This window comes from Lactuca saligna, chromosome 7, assembly GCF_052625555.1.
Source record: "Lactuca saligna cultivar CGN05327 chromosome 7, ASM5262555v1, whole genome shotgun sequence".
NCBI classification, from domain to species: domain Eukaryota; kingdom Viridiplantae; phylum Streptophyta; class Magnoliopsida; order Asterales; family Asteraceae; genus Lactuca; species Lactuca saligna.
In genome coordinates, this window is record NC_136423.1 from 180,811,563 (window position 1) to 180,823,847 (window position 12,285).

The window sequence follows — 12,285 nt, forward strand, 5'->3', positions numbered from 1 at the left end:
TCTGGATTAGTTCTGTAAAGATTTTAGAAGATAGGGGCTGTTTAGTAAATCTGGACTTAATTTGTAAAGGATTTATGGAATCGGGGTTAAAAAGTTAATTTTCACAGTCACGAGGTTATGCATCTTATAATTTCTTCATTGAACCTATTATCACATGTATAACTAATATGCATCAAATTTGATGCATAATTAGTCGAAATTGATGTATTGATGTTTCAGTATTGGAACTATAGTTCCTTTATATTAGTTATTGTTCTTGAGTTTTCATATTTTTAAAAGCAAATTATAAAGCATCATGTGCTAATATTATCAACCACATTTTTGGATGTACGACACTAAACATTAATGCATAAATTGATTGCTCATCTTATAACGCAAATCGTTTAAATAAACTTTATTGTTGAAAATATACACTACATGATGGATGTTGTAATGGGAACTCGCTATGATAAGATTTAGTCATATTAAGTGTTTCCTCCGTTTTAAATACCCGGGCATAAGGAAACCATATAAACAAGTAATGTTTGTTTACTTCAATAAAGCGGTTGTTGAGATTTTGTATGCATATAAATATGATCGAATACAATACATCAATTTCATAGTCGTGCAAGTTGTTAATCCGTGATCAGTTAAATATAATATTAGTTAACCTAGCTATCATTTTAAGTTTTAGATTTTCCCAGTAAATATAGTTTATTTGTTTAATCCCAAACAAAATGTGAGAATACAGCATATTAACTCGAGCTAAATCTTGACTTGTTACAAGTTTTATGTGTAAAACTCGAGCTTGACTTATGACTGGTTTCTATATAATTCAACTTACCTCATTTTGTTTTCATTCAAGTATGATCATTCCGAAGAATATTTCTTGGAAGAATATTTGATGCTTTTGTCTTGAAATTAATTACGATGAAACTGAATAATTAAATAATCAGACAATCAGAATGAAATATTCACACTCAATAGTATTTGGATGTAGTTTTTAACATTGAAATTAAAATAATATGATAATAGTTCGTTTAAATATCGACATTATTTTATTATTTAATGCAGTGACAGTATAAATAAAAAAATGCTCAAAAAAATCCTATATATTTCAAATTAGTTAAAAAAAAAAAAAAGGTAAATGAATTATTTTGGGAATTAAATATGAATCAAAACTCACGAAAATTATTTAATAAAGTCATTAATGATATTTTTGAACAAATAATGCTAATCTACAGAGTAGTACATATACATATAACGAGAATTTATAATAATCTCAAAAACCGATGAATCAAAGTATCAAACTAATGCATGAAATCACCCCGATTTTTGAGATTGATGCACTAATTCATCCGATTTCGGTAACCTAAATTTATAGATCTCGTTGCAAAAGTTCTTCAAGACGAGTATAGATCAGCTAACTCATCCAAACAATCCGAAGTGACATTAAAATCGGCGTTCTCAAGCATCCATAACAGATGATCAAAAAGTACAACTTCACAATTGATCACCGATACATCATCATCATCATCACTAACTGGCTTCGATTTCTCGATGAGAGCATTAACAAGTGGATGACTCAAATACTTAGAACTAATAACGTACCGTTTCCTCGAGCTTCCGACGAATACTATTTCATTAGGCTCTTCTTCGCCTCCGCTGACATTGCTGTCTCCGTCTCCGCCGTAGCCGTAGACGGAGATAGCATTCGTATTCCAGACTATTCCTTCTCCGGCGGCTCTGTCGTGATGATGTCTAGCACTAGCAGACTTAGAGTTAGATCCCAAACTGCTGAACGACGAACTTCTCCCTATTTGTTTGGATAACGTCTTGCACTTCCTTAGAATCACATTGATCTTCTTCATGGCTGATTTCTTAATAGTTTGCAGGAGGATTCGGAATCAATGGGGAGATGTATATATATACTGTAACTGAAAAAGGAGAGGGTGCAATTTGAAAATACGAAAACGATGGTGGGCGTGAGGTGGATGTTTAGAGTTCTTGAGGGTCCCGCTTATAACTGATATATTAATTGGGAATTAATTGTTACGTATAACATTTCATCTCCTTTTCTTCAATATCGGTGGATGTTTATATTTTTATAATAATAAATTTTTAAAAAAAATGTATATATTTATTAATATCGGTTTATTGATCGATTTTGAAACGTATTGTTTGATTTGATATAGATATTTAATGAATAAGATAAGATTTCTGTAAGTCTTTCTTTTTATTGGATTTTAAAATTTGGTTAATGTTTAGTATGAATATGAAAGATATGTTTTGCGGTGTGTCTTTAGAGAGGGCCTCGTGGTTGACAAGTGAGTGGTTAAATCAAGCAGGACGAAGAAAGGGACCCATTGTTTTATAAAATCCTTGTCCTTGTAGAAAATGCATACAAAAACAATAATAATGATAATATTTTTGGAAGATATTATGTTTATGAAACGTCGGCCATATAACGAAGAAAAGACAATGATATGTAAATGTAACTAAAAAAACAGATATATATATAAGTAATAAAGATAGAAGTAAATACGAGCAAGGAAAATCGCGTGGACATTTTGCGTATGTAGAAATGGTAAAAATGTGTACTCAATAAAACATGAATCATATAATAGCAATAGAAGTTTAAAAAAAAAAAAAAAAAAATGATTGCCATTCCCATTGAGTTTGTGATCTTCATGTTTTGGTATCATGTCCAACACCGTTCTATCCCCTGACAAATACAACATTCTCATGTTGAATCTTGTATGCAAGAAACAATAATTTGTTGTACAATTAATTATGTATGAACTTATGTTGTCACACATGAAGAGAAATTAAAGACATGAAATAAATCATACATTTATATATGATGAATTTATTATTTGACATCATAATAAATAAATAAATAAACAGATAAATAAATGAAAAGTTTACTTGTTACTTATTTAAAATAAATAAATAAATAACAGTTGATTGGGTAATTAAGATAATTAATTTGGATTTGAGATTGTCTCATTAAATGTTTAAAAGATAATTAAAATGTCATCATATTTGGGATAATATTTATAACATATATCATAAGATTTTTAGCTGAAGAGGTATCATGTATTGTCTTTTCTCTTTGAGATTGATGATTCAAATCTCACCTAAGACTTAAGTAGAACCATTATTTAACTTAGAAGTATATTAGGTTTGAAGGTTAAAAAAAATTTTATAAGGAATGTTTATTGAAAACCCCAATTTGAAGTCTAGTAGTTGTGTTTGCGTGCTTGTTTGGATACAAATAAAAATGATAATACTTTTGATCATAGTTTCCGAACCAAATGACCATAAAACCGACTTGAAGTTTGTACTGAACATCCTGTTTGTAACCGGTTAATCTTTAACTATTTAAAACAGGGACAGTTTTACTTGGTGTCCCGGTGTAGTACCGGCAACAACTAGTTTTCCCGTACACAATAGAAAACATTTGGATTTTTTTTTGGTTTTTTACCTATTTTTCATGCACCGCCAATACCTCTTCAACCGCGGCAACACCTACTGTGTATTTCTGCGTCCGATCCTGATTTAAAAATAACCAATTGAAACCAACTAACAACATTAACCATTTTTATCATATTTTCTATACCAAATAATCATAAAAATCAACTTGAAGTAATATAGTGAAAGTCATATGGTTTGTGACTAAGTTAATTTGGTTGATTTAATTAGTTTAAATTAATCAGTCATAACGATTCGATAAAATTAACAAATTTAACCCTTTATTGTTTTATTTATTATCATGTTAAAGATTATGCTAATATAAAAGACAAGGATTTTAAATAATTCATAAATGAAATAACTTTGGAAATCAGTTTGGTCTAATATGAAAAATAAGGATTTTAGATAAATATACGTAGATTGTCATAAAAATTACCTTAATTATGAAGTTTACCCTTTATTATTTAATTTATGAATTATTATAGTTCGAAGAAAATGTTGGTGATGGCTATAAAAACCCAATATGTACCCTGTAGAATGGACATGTTAGATTAATGGAAAAATGATTTTTAAGGATAGTTAAGTGTTGTATATGTTTTCATTTGGTTCCTTTTTTGTACTCAATATATCATCGAATTTGTTGTTAGTGTTCACCATAACCCTTTTGACCGGCTTTTGACACGTGATAGTCGGTCAAATGATTATGGTGAACACAAACAACAAGTTTGATTATATATTGAGTATAAAAAAATGGACCACATAAGAACAAATGCAACAGTTGGTTACCCTCCTGATTCATTTTCCCTTTACTCATTTATAACAAATCTCACGTTATCTTCTGCTGATATTAATGATTTTATGATATTCATTATTGTTTCTCTTCAAAACGTAACCCACGAAAGAACATTATTCATACATGTATAAGTTTGTAATGCACTTGAATATTTATTAGGGGAATCTTGACTAAGTAGATGCATTTCATGACTACATTTACATTTCTAATCAAATAATTTACTGTATCATGGATTCTAGAAAAGTCTACAAACGAGTAGAATCACAAGTGTTTTGATTTTTTAGTTTACTTATCTATAAGATCGAATTCATGGGATAAGATACAACACCAATATATATAATACCATGCAGCTTTTGCAGACACATCACCATAATATACCTAGAAGTAAACGTTTATGCTGATAATTATACCTCTCATATACAGTCATATCCTTTTGCAGAGAGGTGTTGACAGCTAACCACAATAAGCATAGCATAGACGATGTTTTAACGTAGTTACACCTCCGAAACGCTCTTCATATATGTTATGGCTAAAGAAGGTTGTAGTATTTGATAATTTTGCAACTTTAATTTCATTTAACTTTTCGGGGAAAATGACTCAGAAGGATAACCAACTATTGAGTTTGTTCTTATTTGGTTATTTTCCTTTTTTGTAATCAAGATACCATTGAACTTGTTGTTTATGTTCATCATAACCCTTTAACCGACTATCACAGGTCAAAGACCGATCAAAGGGGTTATATTGAACACAAACAACAAGTTTGATGGTATATTGAGTACAAAAAATGAACCAAATAGAAACAAACGCAACAATTAATTACTCTCAATAGTCATTTTCCCTAGATTAATTGGTATCAACCAATTGTTTGCACAAATCCTCCCTAATAAATAAAGATCTTTTTGTCACATATCATTTTCTCTTTCATTTGGACGCATGATATTTTCTATCATTTTTGAATTTTATATTTTTCACTTATTATTTTATTGTATTTTTCATTCTATTAAATTAACATTCCATATTTAATATGTAAAGTAATATATATATACTGTATTCAATATACTAAAGCCTCATTAATTTTGATAATTCAAAAAAATTCTATTTTTTCTTATAAATTCAAACTTTTCAAATTGTTAAAATTTCATATTTAATTTTTTTTAAATAAATCCATATAATACAAAAATATCACACCTAGTAGATAATATATTGGATACTGAAAAACCTAAGTTCCTTTCTCGGTTTGTACGGACAAGTTAAAAGGAAAATGTAGAGCATAAGCAACTTCCTTCATTTTAATTGTGAGAGGACATGAAAAAAAAAACAGAGGGAAAGCAACTGCATATATGAAGGGTGAATTGTTGGTGGGACCTAGTTGAAAAAGTTAAAAGTCCATGTAAAACATGCATTTCCGGTTTGTACGGACAACTTAAAGGAATTAGGAATTTAAAGAATGTGGTAACGCTCTTGTAATTTTTTTTTTACAATTTTTACCTATAAACTAGTATGTGATTATGGTTTTGCTTTTGCATATAATTTTTTTTTTAATTTAAAAATATAAAAATCACATAAAACAATGGTGTTGCTATTAAAACACCATTTACACACCCTATCAATATTTTTATTAAAAATTAACATATAAGAAACTGTTTATAATTTACTTTTCTAAAAAACAATGCAAATTCAATTAATAAAACAATCTTAAAAATCAAATAGAATATCTAAATGTAAACCTAGGATATCTTTTTAACCAGACCCTAAAACAAAAAATAAATATCAATTACTTTGATTAATACTTGTAAACATAAATATTAAGTATTTATCCTAAATAATAGCTTTTATATTGTATTAATATATAAAATTTTATTATTTGAAATAATAATGTAAACATATTTAGTTTTACTTAAAATTTCATCTAAGATTCCATAATAATAATATATTGAGATATCTGATTGTTTATATATATATATATATATATATATATATATATATATATATATATATATATATATATATATATATATATATATGCCTGTCGAAAAAACCCGAAACTCATTCTACCCACCCGATTCATTCCGAATTCGTGTAGAACGGATAACGGGTATGAACATTCGGGTAATAGGTTAACCCAATAATAATATAGGTCGGGTTTTAGGTATGAATATTTATTTTCGGGTATACCCGAATACCAGTGGTATATTACTGCTGACGAATATATATATATATATATATATATATATATATATATATATATATATATATATATATATATATATAAAAGATCGGTTGATAACTCATTGTTTTCCGAAAACCTGAGAACTAAAGGTAGAGCGTTAGATCGAAATTAACTAATTAAGGGCATGATCGTCATCTTACAGATCTCATTTAATGTTTAATTTTTTTTGTTATTGAAAATATTTTAAAAAAAAAAGTTTTAAAAGTTAACATAATAAATAAAATTTCGTTCTTTTTAAATAATTTTTGATTTAAAAAAAACATTAATTTAAAAAAATGAAAAACAAAATATTTTTTAAAAAACTGCACGTTTTTCAGAAAAACTATAAATTTTTTTGAAAAAACTACAATATAAAAAAAAACTGCATTTTTTTCAGAAAAAACTACAATTTAAAAAAACTGCATTTTAAAAGAAACTGCAATTATTTAAAAAAATTGTATTTTTTTCAAAAAAAAAACCTACAATTGTTTTAAAGAAACAACATTTTTAAAAAATCTGCATTTAAAAAAAACTGCAATTATTTAAAAAAAATTTTATTTTTTTCAAAAAAAAAAACCTACAATTGTTTTAAAGAAACAACATTTTTTTAAAAAATGTAAATTTTTTAAAAATCCATAAATTATAAAAAAAAAAAAAAAAAAAAAAAAAAAAAAAAAAAAAAAAACTAGAATATTTTTAACAAAAAAAATCAACGTTTGAAGTACATATATACATATTTTTTCAAATGCATATATGCATATTTTTTATACTGTAATGTTCGTAAGTAAATCATAAAAAATCTCATTTTTACTAATTAATCTTTAAGCATAATACTACAAATCTTTTATTCGATACAAAATAAAAGATAAAAAATAAAAAATAAAAGAAACTACAAAGATTCACAGTGTTAACATTTCTTCATATCAAAATTTCCATAATTTCTTCAATTTATCAGTTTTCACCTCTTCAATATTTTCCACAAATTCTTCAAAATCTATAAGAAAAATAAAGAAAAAGTTTAATTAAGGCGAAAAAACTCACAAAAATGCACATGTATATCATATAAGATTCATATGTGACTTATATGTGACTTACATGTGAATCACATGTAATTCATATGTGAATTACATGTTATTTACATGTGAATCACATGTAATTCTTATGCGACTCACTTGTGATCTACATGTGAATCACATGTAATTCATATGTAAATCACTTGTGATTCATATGTAACTCATATGGGATTTACTTGTGATTTACATGTGATTTTAATGTGAATTACATGTGATTCATACGTGAATCACTGGTGATTTACATGTGAATTACTTGTGATTTATATGTGAATCACTTGTGATTTACATGTGAAATACTTGTGCTTTACATGTGAATCACTTGTGATTTATATGTGAATTAAATTTTATTTACATGTGAATCACTTGTGTTTTACATGTGAATCACATGTGATTTACATGTGAATCACATGTGATTCATATGTGAATTACATGTTATTTACATGTGAATCATATATAATTCATATGTGATTCACTTATGATTTAAATGTGAATCACATGTGATCCATATGTGAATTATATGTGATTTTTTCTATAACGATATGAGATTTGCTGAATTCCAAAACACAAATTCCAAAATAGAATACTAAAGAAGCAAATGGTGACTATTAGTGCTCTATATAATTAGTTTATATCCAAAAAATAATTTAAATATTAAAATGTTTGTAAGGATTTTGCATTTTTTTAAATAAAAGGATAATAATAATAATAATAATATTTATATGCCTTTTGTGCTACTAACTGTGATTGTTGTTCACTCTTGGCTCATGTACAAACCTAAAGGGGAAATAACCAGATACTTTGAATACAATGATATTTGCTTGATAATAAAATATAAATTTAGAAAAAAAAAACTTACCATTTTCCCAGAAGCAAATACTAGTGATGTAGTTTTGGGTTCTCTTATCCTCATACTAACAATAGCAAAATGTTAGATGGAGTACATACACAAAGAATAATAAGTGAATGCATTTTAACTGGAGAAAAAACTGAAAAAGGGATCAAATTTTATAATTATATCTTCACATGATAAAAACATTATTAAGTAAAGCATCCAAAGGGAGTAGCCATTTCACATATTAGAGCAACTTCTTACTGATTTTGGTACAGAGGAAAATACAACAAATGCCAAATAGTTACTTGCTCTCGGGGATTTACAGTTTCTCATTCAAAGATTTGAGTATGGAAATGTGGATGAGAAGACTCGTGTAGCTGCATTACTGTCAAACCACTATATAAACAGGTATATCAGTTTCAGCTTTCAAACCTCTGTATTCTTCTTCCTTCTGTTAAATTATTAACTTTTGTCCATGTTTGTGCTTCCTCTACAACAGTATCAAAACCAAATGTCTTATCCATCAACAAAATATCATTATCTATAAAGCCAACTACAACCACCTTTAACCCTCATTTAATCAACTAAACATAACAAATAATTTAAATAAGACACAAACATAAGTGTGTATCAAATTCAAATGATAAATGCATAATACTAAAGTAATCTTACACGAACATAAGTGGAACCTAATAAATAAACATGATAAAGAGTCTAAAATGAGTGTTCCTAATCCTCACTTTCACAATTTTGATTCAGATCGAATGGAAAATTCATTTCAAGATTACCAAGTGTGGTTTGCATATTATGATGATGGCATGCCATGGTTATATGCATTGATTCAAATGAAAATGAATCAGAATTCCAAGAATTCCAGCCACACAATGTTACAAAAAACCTAGTTAAATCCACACATTGTTACAAAAACCTTAGTTAAATCAACCAAATCTTAAGAGTATCAGTTTAGATAAAAGAAGAGAGATAATTCTACAAATGAATTGATTTCATACCTAATTAAAAATTGAATAATATAAGCAGGTAAGGATTAATGATACTTGATGATCAAAGTTGAGTGAATCGACGAAGCAACTTTGTTTAGATAATTTTGCCACTTCTATTCTAAATGTACTACAATCGGTAAGGAATGAGAGACATCGATTATGTTTTAGGTCAAATCAACAATTCAGAATTGTGGAGGAGCAGATGCAATGTTGGTAGACTCTGGCGATTGAAGACGATGTTGAGAATGGCGCGGCGACTGAAAACAACCATTTCTATTCCAGATATATGGTGGTAGATAACTAATCGGAGATATAACAAGTGTTTTAGCGAAAATCAACGACAATGATACAACTGGTGATTCACATGAGTGTGGAGGAGCAAAGGTGGAGGTGATACACTCCGACAACTGAAGACACAATAAGAACGTGACAAGATTCGTTGATTTCATCTCAAAATCTGGGATGAAGAGGTGAGATTCAACGATTTCATCTCAAAATCTGGGATGAAGATGAACATGGGGGAAAGAGAAAGACGATGAGAGAGAGTTGTATTTTCAAAATTGATTTTGATTAATTGTTATGTACATTAATTTTTATCCCTTAACTACCCTTGTAATTTCTTGTAAAAAGTCAATGTTACCATTGAAATTGTTAATAATTACAAATATGTAATGTTTGATCTAGGCCATTAAAAGTTTTGATCTAACATTCCACTTTTAGTTCTCGGGTTCTCGAGAAACTTTAGGTTCTCAAATGATCCTCCCCCCCCCCCTCTCTCTATAACGACCAAAAATTTCAACAAATTTTAAACTTTTCAAAGCATCCCAATTTCTTTAAGTTTTTACAAAAAGGTTTTCAATACATTTATTATCAGAGTATTCCCAGAACCATAACATAAATCATAAACACGAGGAGCGGTACGATCACGCCTTTGCCTTGCCACGATCTCCTGAAGAACCTGAAAAACATTAAACCACAACTGTAAGCCCGAAAGCTTAGTGAGATACCCCTAAAATACCAACCACATATACCATACACACATAACATGCTATATCATAACAAATCACAGAACAGCCATGCATATCGGGTCTACTGTGTGACTGGTCCGCCGTGTCGGACCTTCAGTCCACCGGGTCCACCCTCCGAGTCTAGTTATGTCCCTTGAGTCTACAGTGTGGTTGGTCCGCCCGCACCGGGTCTTCAACCCACCTGGTCCACTCTCTGAGTCCACAATATGACTGGTCCGCCCGCATCGGGCCTTCAGTCGGCCTGGTCCACTCTTCAAGCCTCGACACATCTGGTCCACCCTTGTGGGGCCTACAGCCTATCCGGACCGCTCGTTGGGCCTTCGGAATAACCGGTCCGCCCTGTGTATGTTGGCCTACAGCACAAAGCAGGTCCCGCCTCAACCCAACCCCAGTCAAACAATCATGTGCACATAAACATACAATCATATAACAATTCACATTCAATCAAACTGATCTAGCAGATCACGTAACACAACATACTCTAAGCAGGATACCGACCTAACCGGTCACTAGCATAACATCACCCTATATACCAGGATATCGACCTTAACCAGGTCTCTAACATATACCATCCTAACTACCAGGATGCAAACATAGTAAAACAGCAACATAACAACAATACCCGGATTACAATCCGATAAAGGGCCGGCCTTGGTGCCTTAGACCCTATTGATATAGTGAGGATAACCCACCTTGCAACTGCTGACTGAAAAGATAAGATCACACTGCTCCAACCTTCGACACGAACTCCACCCCTGATAAAGCCAAAAGACTAAACCCAATAAATACCACAAAATACCAAAATTCCCTTAGAAGTCAACTGGTCAACTCTTGATCAAAGTCAAAGTCAAAGTCAACCTTCTAGCTGACTCTACTCGTCGAGTCAGCTCGCTGACTCGCCGAGTCCCCCAACACTGAAAAGACCCATCTCAACTCACTGAATCATCCCTTGACTCACCGATTCTTAGCTTAACCAGGAAAGGCTAAGACCTCAAGACCAGACTCGCCGAGTCCATGAACAGACTCGCCGAGTCCATGAACAGACTCGCCAAGTCCAAGGCTATCTTCAACCAACTCGCCGAGTTGTTCTTCCAACTCGTCGAGTTCTTGCCCACCTTCAAGCAACTCGCCGAGTACACCCTCGTGACTCGCCGAGTACCACTAACTCTTAACCCATACAGAAGCCTTCCAGGCCATGCAGTCGATCCAAAACATAGATCTACCCTTCTATAACCCATCCATCACGTAAAGTTGCAAACTTTACGTGAATCCAAAGAGATCTAGGCATTTTACACTCTAGGGATAGGGTTTGGGACAAGATGGCTTCACCAAACACTCAATAACAATGACTTTAATGCACTCTAGACCTTCTCCATACCAGATCTGAGGTAGCAACCTCAGATCTAACCTTCAAACTCAAAATACCACAAGCTAAACTTTCCACACATTCCAAGATGATGAATCTAGATGAATAACAGTCCAAGAAACGAAGTAATACCTCAAAAGGAAGCCCTAACAGGAGAGAAATCCGATTCTTAGAAAAGCCCCTTGCTCCAAGCCTCCTATCTCTCCAAGATCTCCTCCAAAATCTCTTCTTCAAGGTTCAAATGCCCTCAAATCACTCACAAACACACCTTAGGGTTTTCTGGACTTAGAGAGGGTAAAGAGGCTGGGGAGAGGGTATAATGTCATTTATATAGGGCTCATCCTCCAAAATTAGGGTTTCTCCACTCAGCGCCTACTCGTCGAGTCCAGCCTCCGACTCGTCGAGTAGACCACTTAACACGCGACCAGAGTTGCGACTCTACTCGCCGAGTCCACCCATGGAATCACCGAGTTGCCCTTCCATATTTCCACTTTGAACCCTGATCTTGCACTCCTGAACTCGGGATGTTA

The 12,285-nt window shown here is 31.1% G+C and overlaps 1 protein-coding gene across 1 annotated transcript; it reads right to left on the reverse strand.

Annotated features, from left to right (window-relative positions):
• Nucleotides 1-1,150: 1,150 nt before the first annotated feature.
• LOC145005451 (SAUR-like auxin-responsive protein family) lies at nt 1,151-1,923 on the reverse strand. The gene has a single exon (XM_078964535.1). It carries the CDS (start codon nt 1,848-1,850, stop codon nt 1,383-1,385), a length of 468 nt encoding a protein of 155 aa, XP_078820661.1. The 5' UTR covers nt 1,851-1,923; the 3' UTR covers nt 1,151-1,382.
• Nucleotides 1,924-12,285: the final 10,362 nt, after the last annotated feature.

Bases quoted from the DNA above. Each gene is read 5' to 3' on its own strand.
- LOC145005451 (XM_078964535.1), bottom strand. From the start codon at position 1,850: ATGAAGAAGATCAATGTGATTCTAAGGAAGTGCAAGACGTTATCCAAA.